Source organism: Corvus kubaryi, unplaced genomic scaffold (assembly GCF_017639235.1).
Source record: "Corvus kubaryi isolate FWS band 111438036 unplaced genomic scaffold, C.kubaryi_AGA036_p1.0 37182, whole genome shotgun sequence".
Taxonomy (NCBI): Eukaryota; Metazoa; Chordata; class Aves; order Passeriformes; family Corvidae; genus Corvus; species Corvus kubaryi.
This window is the reverse complement of record NW_024581050.1, coordinates 291259-301773: the sequence shown is the minus strand read 5'-3', so window position 1 is coordinate 301773 and position 10515 is coordinate 291259. Positions and strand designations below refer to the sequence as shown.

The following is a 10515-nucleotide window of genomic DNA, read 5'->3' as shown; positions in this document are numbered from 1 at the left end:
CTGGCTCCTTCCCTTCTCCAGGGGAACATTCCCAGCTCTCCCAGCCTTCAGGTGGGACGTGTGGAACAGCCCAAGGTGGACATGGAAAGGGTCAGAGGTGATCCCAGCCCCATTCCTCACTTGGGATCCTTCCTCTTTTCTGGTGATCCGCTCCTGCCCGGCTGGAAGAGCCGCTGGGAAGAGCAGTGCCAGGGAGGAAGGGAATCCCAGGGAGAGGGGTGAGCTGGCTAAAATCCATCCCCGTGATTCATTCCCTTTGCTGCCTTGATCCCACTGAACCTCCTGCTTCCCCTTCCTGCACCCCTGGGTTGGACTGACGAGTTTTTGGGGATCTCGAGGTGATCCAGGTGCTGCAGGATGGGATTCCCCACATCCACACCTTCAGCTCCTGCCTCTGGAGCTGTTCTTGGAGCCACCTGGGATAGTGGAAGTGTCCCTGTCCGTGGCAGGGCTGGAACGGGGTGGGTTTTAGGGTCACTCCCATCCCAAACCAGTCTGGGATTCTGGGATCCCTCATTTCAGCTCCAACCAGGAACCTCTGCAGTGCTGACATCTGATTTTCCTTGCACGGAGGAGATCTTTTAACAGCTCCAGTTCCAGGTCAGAGAGGAGTTTATCCCCCAAAATCCCCTGTTCCACCCCTGCCACGGACAGGGACACTTCCACTATCCCAGGCAGCTCCAAGAACAGCTCCAGAGGCAGGAGCTGAAGGTGTGGATGTGGGGAATCCCATCCTGCAGTACCATCGGGATGGGCTTTAAGGATCCTGCCATCCCAAAGCAGTCTGGGATCCTGGGATCCCTCATTTCAGCTCCAGCCAGGACCCTCTGCAGCACCCAGGACCGATTTTCCTTGCACGGAGGAGACCCTTTACCTCCATTTCCACGTTAGAGAGGAGTTTATCCCCAAATCCCAGTTTTCCAGGCCGGCTCCCTCCGCTGCCGAGGAGTCTCCAGCTGAGGAGGACCCTGCCCGGGGCACTTTGGGGTTGGCAAATCCTCCCTGAGCTCCCCTTTCTTCATCCCACCTCCCTCGCAGCCTCATTAAAACCCGGGAACATGAAAACATTCCGAGGCCTGTCCATCGGGCCTTTCATCCCTGCCCCCTTTTCCCGCCCCATGTCAACAGAACACTCCCTTTTCCCTGGATTTTGGGTGCCGGAGCTTTCAGCCCGGGCCAAGCAGTTGAAAGGGAACATCTCCAAAGGACACAAAAACCTCTCGAATGCAAATTGCCCCTCAGATCTCTCCTTCCCTCCATCCCACCCTGCCCAAATTCCCTTTCCCTCGGCCCCGTTGAAAGGTGCCGGCGCCTCTTCCTGAGGGGGAGCAAATGAAACCCAAATGGAGCTTTCAACCAAACCGAACGTGCAATCCAAAGAACAAGTTGAGTTTTTTCCCCCTGTTTTTTGCCTTTTTTCCCCCTTTCTGTTGCGTAAGGAGCAGCAGGGATTGTGCCAGGATCCTTTGGGTTCTATGGCTGGAAGGAGCCTGAGTGTTCGGTGGGATTTAAATGGAGCAAGACCAACAGGAAAGGACATTTTCCTGCTCCCGAAGCCCTGAAAAATCGAAATATGTGGGCAGATCCCAGGAATTAAATTGTTTTTTCCATACCTGGAATCTTGGCTTTGTTCCGCTGAACCTGCTGCTGTTGGAGCTCCCCTAGAAATGACATTTTGGAGTGATAAACTTATTTGTATTTGGATTTTTTAGGCTTCCATTCACCTAAATGTGATTTTTTTTAGAGTGGAGTTTACTTCACTGTTGTTTTTTTAGAGTTACACTCACCTCGATGGGATTTTTTGGAGTGACACTGGTTTAATATCAGAATTTTTTTAGAGCTACACTCACCTAAAAGTGGGATTCTGAAGGGATTTAGGGAATTGTTGATATTTTGATAAATTATATTTTGACATAATTTGTGATAAACACACATATCATTTATATGATTTTTTTAGAGTTTCATTCACCTAAATGGGATTTTTTTAGGGTGGCATTCATTTATATTGGATTTTTTTAGGATTTCGCTTATCTCCATGTGATATTTTAGAATCCCCCTTACCCATATTTAAATTTTTTGCCATTCTATTTATTTATAAATGAAATTTTTATGACTTGCACTCACCTGGATGGGATTTTTTTGCAGTGACACTTATTTAAATTTGATTTTTTTAGAGTTATCCTCCCCTGAATGTGATTTTTTTGGACTGACAAATTTATTTAAAGGTGATGTTTTTAGGATTTCACTTATCTCCAAGTGATATTTTACAGTCCCATTTACCCGTATTTAAATTTTTTGCACTTTTATTTCTTTATCCATGGAATTTTTATGAATTACACTCACCCGGATGTGATTTTTTTTAGAGTGACTTTTATTTATATTGGATTTTTTTTTATCGTTTCATTCACCTAAATGGGATTTTTTAGACTTACGCTTATTTATATTGGATTTGTTTTAGGATTTCACTGTCTCTGGGATATTTTAGAGTTCCACTTACCCATATTTACATTTTTCACAGTTATCCTTATTTATCCATGGAATTTTTGTGAGTTACACACCCCTAAATGTGATTTTTTGGAGTGACAAACTTAATTAAATGTGATTTTTTTTAGGATTTCACTTGTCTCCATGGGATATTTTAGAGCCCTGCTTCCCTATAATTAAATTTTTTGCAGTTTTCCTTACTTATCCATGGAATTTTGGTGAGTTTGCCACGTTTTTTATGGATTTTCTCCCTGTTTTAGGTGCCTGGGGCCCAGGATTTAGTGGATTTCTCCCCGGTCTATCGATGCCTCCACATCTACTCAGTCCTGGTGAGTAAATCCAGGCTTTTCTGGGATTTTCCTGCTTTGAGGAATTCCGTGGCTCTGCTCCTCCATCATTTATCCATGCTCACCTGGAATGTGCATCCCTGAGGGAGAAAAAAAGCCAGGGTGGGATGGATTTGGGTGAAATCCGTGGGATTTCGTCATGCGGGGCCCAGAAATGCAAAGGGAATTTTCTCCAGCTGTCCCAAATCCTGAATTTTTCATATATTTGTATTTCTTAGTTGTTGGCATTTTCCTCCAAGAAATCCTCTTTGGACGCAGGAATTCCATGATTCCGTGGAAAGGGAGGAGGTTTGGGTAGAATTGGTTGGATTTTGGTGCTGTTTCCTCCAGTAATTCCTCTTTGGATGCAGTAATTTCGTTATTCCATGGAAATGGGAGAGTTTGGGGCAGGAATTGTTTGGATTCTGATACCATTTTCCCCAAGAATGTTTCTTTGGACTCAGGAATTTCATTATTCGGCGGAAACTGGGGAGGTTTGGGTAGAATTGGTTGGATTTTGGTGCTGTTTCCTCCAAGAAATCCTCTTTGGATGCAATAATTCCATTATTCTGTGGAAATTGAAGAGTTTCAGGGAGGAATTTCTCGGGAAGGAATTATTTGCTGCACTGTGGAGACTTTCACTGCCCTCCAAAGGCTGCCTGACGGGAGCAGCTTTGCTGCCATCCCCGAATGGGATCCCTCCGAGGTTCCTGAGGGAAAAATTCCCTCAGATTGTGCCAGGAGTTCATTTTTTGACTGAAAATGGTTCCTTGGAGCTGTCCCAGAGAGCTCTTGTTTCCGTAGGCTGGCTCCTGGCAATTCAGAGTACATCAGGCACTGAGTTTTAATTATTAATGAATTGTTTGAAATTAATTAATTATATTCATTATTAGTTTACAAGGGAGGCTGATAAGGAACCTTTGGAGTTCATCCTCCAACTTTTCATTTTGGGGGTGTTTCCAGCAGCATCCGAGCCTTGAATCTCCTGATCCATGGAACCTGTGGAGTCTCATCCCTTTTTAGGGACATTTGGAGCTCATGCTCCAGCTCTGGATTTCAGGGATGCTTCCAGCAGCTTCCAGGCCTTGAATCTGCCATTCCAAGGAACCTGTGGAGTCTCATTCCTTTCCAGGGCCTTTGGAGCTCAGCCTCCAGCTCTGGATTTCAGGGATGCATCCAAGCCTTGAATCTCCTGATCCATGGAACCTGTGGAGTCTCATCCCTTTTTAGGGACATTTGGAGCTCATGCTCCAGCTCTGGATTTCAGGGATGCTTCCAGCAGCTTCCAGGCCTTGCCTGTGCCATTCCAAGGAACCTGCATCCCTTTTCCAGGGCCTTTGGAGCCCGGGAGCCGTTGTGGGGCTCTGCCCTGCGGTTGGGCAACCCAAAGCCCAGGCAGGAGATGAAAGGAGCTCTCTGTTCCCAGCTTTCCTCCCTTCCCAGCCCTGAGAGGGAATTGTTTTCCAATTCCCGGCGTCTCCAGCAGTCCACACGAGTTTGCTGAAGGAAAAGAACTGTCAGAAACCCTGTTCCTATAAAACATCTTTTTGTGTTCCTATAAAACCCTCATCTGTTCATAATTAGGTCATTTGGCCACGTTGCCGTGAGATTTTCTTGGAACGAGAAATTCCCCTCCCCAAAATGTGTGGCTGTGTTTGTCTTGGAGGAAACCCTCCTGCTCCGAGGCGGAGCTGGGAGCCAGAGCAGGAGTTTGTTAATTGGGAATTATGAGGGGCTGAAAGGCTGGGGGGGGGGGGGGGTGCCTGAAAGTGCCACTTTATTTGGGGAAACTTCAGGGAGGAATATGGATCATGGGAACAGGATTGGGAATCCTATCGGAGGGGCGCCTGTGCCTCGGTTTGACACGAGGATGTGGATTTGGTATGGATTTGATATGGATTTGATATGGATTTGATATGGATTTGGTATGGATTTGATGGTGTGATTGCCCATAAAGGTGTTCTGAGGAGGGTCAGCAGCTTCTGCTGGCGGCTGGAGCAGTTCTGGACGTTCCAAATGGTTGGATTCCTTGGATTTCAAGGCCAAGACGTGGAATTGCTTTGCTGGTCATAACAGAAAGATGTTTGTTTGTGCATTGGAATTTTTTTGTTGTCTTGTGGCTTCACTTTTTAATCTGAAGTAGGGATTGTTCCTCTGAAATGTGTCAGGGGAAGCAGCAGATCCATGGCCAGATCCGTGGGATGGGTTGGGATGGGATTGTCTCCTTCTGGAGGTGGGAATGGTGCAGGGGAGCGGGTGGGTGGTGGTGTCCCTACAACGCCCTGATGGGAGGGTGCAACCGGGGATGAGGGATGGGATGGGATGGGATGGAGTGGGATGGGATGGGATGGGATGGGACGGCCAGAGGAGGTTTAGGTTGGATATTAGGGAAAATTCCTCCATGGAAAGGGTTTTCCAGCAGGGGGGGAGTCCCCATCCCTGCAGGGATTTCAAAGCCATGTGGGATGTGGCACATGGGGACATGGGGCAGCGGTGGCCCTGGCAGAGCTGGGGATGCTTGGATTCAATCCCAGGGGATTTTTCCAACCTCAGGGATTCCATGGAGAGGCTGAACCAGTGCAGGGGTTCTGTGCTAGCAGCTCAGCGTCCTCTGTCCCCATCCTGAGCTGGGCCCGGTCAGTGCTCCCATTCCTCCTGTTCCCTCCCAAAGCCCTAAAAATGGGATTGAGAACTTGTAACGAGCCGAAATCCCGAGCAGAGCTTAAGGAAGGTGTTTTAGGGAGCCAGGAGCGGGAGAAAAAACCTCCTTAGCAGCAAATTGCCCTTTTCTTGACCTGGGACTGAATCCTGACCTGGCTTTCGAGGCCCAGCTCGCCTTGAACAATGTCAGAGATCCTGCAAAGCATCGAGGGAACGGCCCCGGCCGTGTCAGACGGAAGGATCATAATGTAATAGTTCCCCAAAACTCCTCATATTTGTCATTTACAATAGCGTTATCTCAGAGCTTGGCCTGCAGTTAAAAAGGCCCACGTTGAATAAACATTGAGATATTTATTATTTTTAGTGAAATCGACCTTCCAGTCACCTCGGTTTTATGGCTGCGCTGCTTATAAATTCCCAAAGGATTATTTGCAAACTCCTGCTCCTATCTGGCAGCCTTATCAGCAGGGCAGGAGTTCACATATTGTACCGGCGGGTCAGCCCGCGGTCATGGGCTTCCAGAGGGGGCCAGGCACCTGTAAATCCTGCAAATCCTTCCCTCGGCAACCAAGGCGAAGGACAACATCCAACAGGCACGGAGACTTTTCCAGGAAACGCTGAACTTTGGCAGGAAGGGCAGAGCAGGGGGAAAGAAAGTGAAGGAAGGTCAGGCGGGGGTTAATTGAGAGCTGGACCTTGGCATGGTGGCGGCTCCGGGGCAGGACAGCCTCTCCTGGGATGTTTGAGAGGATTATTCATCCCCGTTCCTTTCCTGGTGAGGAAAGGGCTGCCTGACGCTGTCCTGAGGGAGAGACGGGCGTGGGGAGGCTTTGGATCTCTGCAGATACGGGAAAAACACCCCGACTTTTCAGGGTGCCTCCATCCCAAACCAGTCTGGGATTCTGTGAAAGGTCTGAGCAGGCAGCAAATCCAAAAATGGGAATTTCAGGGTCAGCTGGCTCAGGCCTGGCCTGGTTTGAGCTGAGCCTGAGCCCTAAGCCCTTCAGCCTTGTGCCGTTTCAGCCTCTCCTGGGATGTTTGAGGGGATTATTCATCCCCGTTCCTTTCCTGGTGAGGAAGGGGCTGCCTGATGCTGTCCTGAGGGAGAGACGGGCGTGTGGAGGGTTTGGATCTCTGCAGATGTCAAACAAAACATCCCAACTTCTTCAGGGTGCCTCCATCCCAAACCAGTCTGGGAATCTGTGAACGATTTAAGGAGGGGGAGTAAATCCAGGCCTTGGAGATTTCAGGGTCAGTTGGTCAAGGCCTGGTCCAGTTTGAGCTGAGCCTGAGCCCTAAGCCCAGCCCAGGTTGTGCTCATCAGGTTTCAGCCTCTCCTGGGATGTTTGAGGGGATTATTCATCCCCGTTCCTTCCCTGGTGAGGAAGGGGCTGCCTGACGCTGTCCTTGAGGGAGAGACGGGCGTGGGGAGGCTTTGGATCTCTGCAGATCTGGGACAGAACATCCCAGGAGTGGGGGTTGTGTTGTTTCATTGGGGTTATCCATGTGTGCAACTCCTGCTCGCCTCAGGTCATTCCATGATTTGGGTTTATGTCCCTGAATTAACAAGTCCTTACCTTGTCCGTGGGTTCTGCCTGCAGCAAATCCCCTTGGAATTGCAGGGAATGAGGTTTGGTAAATTCCAGGTTTGGCTTCAGGTTGGAGCCACTGAACCACCTCAGTGGGGATCCTCACAATATCAGACAGAAGTGGGCTGTCCTTTTCCTAGGAAAATGGACAAGGGAGGAGCTGGAAACATGGGTATGGTGGGCTTTGGGTGCCAGGAGCGTTGGATTCGGGTGGAAGTGTCCCAGGCTGGGTTGGACGGGGCTTGGAGCAGCCTGGGGCAGGGGAAGGTTGGGGTGGAATGGGATCATCTTTAAGGTCCCTCTGTCCCAAACCAGTCTGGGAATCTGGGAACGATTTAAGGAGGGGGAGCAAATCCAGGCCTTGGAGATTTCAGGGTCAGCTGGCCAAGGCCTGGCCCGGTTTGAGCTGAGCCTGAGCCCCAAGCCCAGCCCAGGTTCTGTTCAGCAGGGATGTGCCATTTGAGGATCTCCTGGGATGTTTGAGGGGATTATTCATCCCCGTTCCTTTCCTGGTGAGGAAGGGGCTGCCTGATGCTGTCCTGAGGGAGAGACGGGCGTGGGGAGGGTTTGGATCTCTGCAGATGTCAGACAAAACATCCCAACTTCTTCAGGGTGCCTCCATCCCAAACCAGTGAAAGGTTTAAGAGGGGGAACCAGCAGCAAATCCGGGCCCTGGGGATTTCAGGGTCAGCTGGCTGAGGCCTGGCCTGGTTTGAGCTGAGCTTGAGCCCTAAGCCCAGTCCAGGCTGAGCTCAGCAGCCCAGTGCTATCTCAGGACATTCACCTGTAGCCTGCTGGGGCTCTGGGCTGGTGGGATCAGCTCCATCCCATCCCAGGGGAGAGGAGCTGTGGAAAATGCCAATATTATGATCTAAAGAACAAACCCAGAACGCTGCAGTGCAGCGATTTCGCCATTGATGGGTTTATCTTTTATGTTGCCTCTGACCAAAGTCTGTGTAATGCTGGGGCTGCTTTGATCGATATCCAGAATAAATTAGGGAAGGTGAGGCCTGGGCCAGCTGGTTTATCTGCAGGAGCATCTGAGCAGCTGGTGGGTGCCTTGGGTTTCCAGGCCAAGACGTGGAATGGCTCGACTTTACATAACAGAGAATGAAAAGCAGTTTTGTGTTTCTTGTTTCCCGTAAGCTGCAGCGAGGCAGAAAGCAAAGAGTGAACCCAAAGCAGAAAGGAATGAAAAAAAAAAAAAAAAGCCAAAAAAACTCAAGGCAGAGTGGGCTGCACTGAAGGTGCTCCCAAAAAGTTGTCTCCGAGGCAGCTGAGGGTGATTTAAGTCCCTTAAACGCCTCCCTGAGCCCGGGCTGGTGCCTGTTAGTGCTCATTTAGGCTCTGCCTCGGCGGGGTGGGATTTTTTAGCTTTGTGCTAATTGCTTCCCAATTACTTTGAGGTTCTTCACATGTTCCTGAAGACACTGGGATTGACACTCCCAGCTCTTTGATCCCAGCTACAAAGGGGTCATTTTAGGGGAAAGAACAAGTGTCCAAAAAAAAAAAAAAAGGCAACAACCCAGAAAGAAAAAGGGAGTAGATTCTGAGGTAAAAACAGGCTTAAAACTGGAGCTGGTGAAGGATTTCTGGAGAATCCAGAGCTGGATAATTTAGATAAATGGGAGCTGACAGGGATTTACTATAAATTTGTCCTATCTTACCACTGACGTTTTTATCTGTGCTGCTTCTCCCCCAACCCTCGAGCTGCTTTGATGCACAAAATGCATTAAAAAGGTTAAAAAAAAAAAAGGTACAGTTAACAATAACCCCCCTATTTTGCTGAAAACAATCCACGTGGGAATATCTCGTCAGTGTGGGTAGTCTGTATCCACTCGGAGCAGCTCTCCTTGGGAATTTTAGGGAAGGACAAGTTCTGTATCTCTTAGTGTGGAGCCAGCACAGCCTCAGGAGGAGAAACACGCTTTTCTTTTGGAATTATCGCTGGAATTGCAAGGTTTTGCTGCGGGAGCTGCCCGGGGGTCCCTGGGCTCAAGGTGAGCCCCTGGAATACCCGCCTTGGATGGCAGCGTGGAGCAGATTCCCTTGGAACTGGGGGATCCCGTGGATCCTGGTTCTCCTCCCAGCCCTGCACTGAAATCGTTCCTCACGTTTTAATTCCTCTCCCAGCGTGCTGCTGCTGGTGCTGCCTGCCCGAATCCTCCTTCTCCTGCCTTTTTGGGATGGGGATGGGGCGGGGGGGCTCAGCTGCCGCTCGCTCCCCACCCTCTGAGGGGCTCAGCATCCCCACCAGAAACATTCATGCTTTGCAAACGGGGCAAGAACCGAAGCTCTTCTTTCAGGGCACGAGAGAGGCTCTTGAGGAACCACAGCTCCAATAACGAGAGCCACCCAGCCCTGCCTTGCAGACGAAACCAAATCCTTTTTTTTCTCTTTGTGGCACCACTTGTTCCTTTTATTCCACGCTGCAACTCAAACCCCACCATGGAAAATCTGTGGTTCCCTTCTGTTTCAGAGCTGGGGCTTGTCAAGTTTTCCTTGGGAACTCGAAAACTTCTTTTTTAAAAATTATTTTTATTTTTTTTTGGGAGGGGGGGTGGAGAAGGAGGGGGCCGCACAGTGGAAAAAATTCCCTTCCCGAGTAACTCCTTGTCCATCTCAGGCACTTTGCAGCCTGTCCCGTGGCCGTGTCCTGGCATTTCTCAGCGGCTGCTGACTTGGCTGCCCCCCTGGTGCCTGGTGCAGGGAGATAGCTGTAAACAGAGCTCTGAGATCATAGGGGAAGGCTGGGGGGAGCCACTTTGTGCACGGCATTGATAAGGCCACAGGAAAAGCCATTAGAGCGGGGCCGGTGTCAGTGACCTGTGATAACCACCCTGTCCTACGTGCTAATGGAGCCTGGCGAGCGCGTCTGGCCCTGGTGGCATCGGATTGAACTTTGGGAATTGTCACTTTGCTCTTTTAACCCCGTGACCTCCTTACCCAGGAGAGAAAAGCACTTGGCTGCGATCAAAGCGGCAGCAGAGGAATCAGTGTTCGTTCGGGGCTGGCCTGATATGATCACAGGCGGCTGGTGGGGCTGGAAATATTCCACTTGCAAAACAGACATGGAAAGGGGAGGGAAAAAAAAAAACAAACCAACCTGACCCAGAGAGGTTTTCCTACAATAGCCCGGATGCAGACTCCTCGTCAGCTGAGGGGAGGGAGAGCAGCAGAGCTTTCCCAGGGCTGGGCACAGCCATGGGAAACATCCTGGGAGTTTGGATCTAGGGCTGGCTTCATCCCCGTTCCCTCAATCCCATCCCAGTCTTTGTGGCCAACTCGGTTTGCCCTGAGTGGGGGAATTCATGGGATCTGTTGAGTGGTTCATGGGATCATTCCCTGTGGAGGGAACTCAGCGGGGTTCTGGTCTGACCTGCTGGAGTGAGGGACAGATGGGATATGGGGAAGGAATTGCTGGCTGGGAGGGTGGGGAGGGGCTGGGCTGGAAT

At 50.0% G+C, this 10515-nt stretch overlaps 1 protein-coding gene across 1 annotated transcript in view; it reads left to right on the top strand.

Annotated features, from left to right (window-relative positions):
- The window catches only part of EXOC6B (exocyst complex component 6B), a 252425-nt gene that overhangs the window by 114366 nt on the left and 127544 nt on the right, over positions 1–10515 (top strand). Inside the window, exon 8 of the mRNA XM_042021952.1 lies at positions 2745–2903. Coding sequence (XP_041877886.1) covers positions 2745–2903 — 159 coding nt within the window. The remainder of the gene's footprint in view (positions 1–2744; positions 2904–10515) is intronic.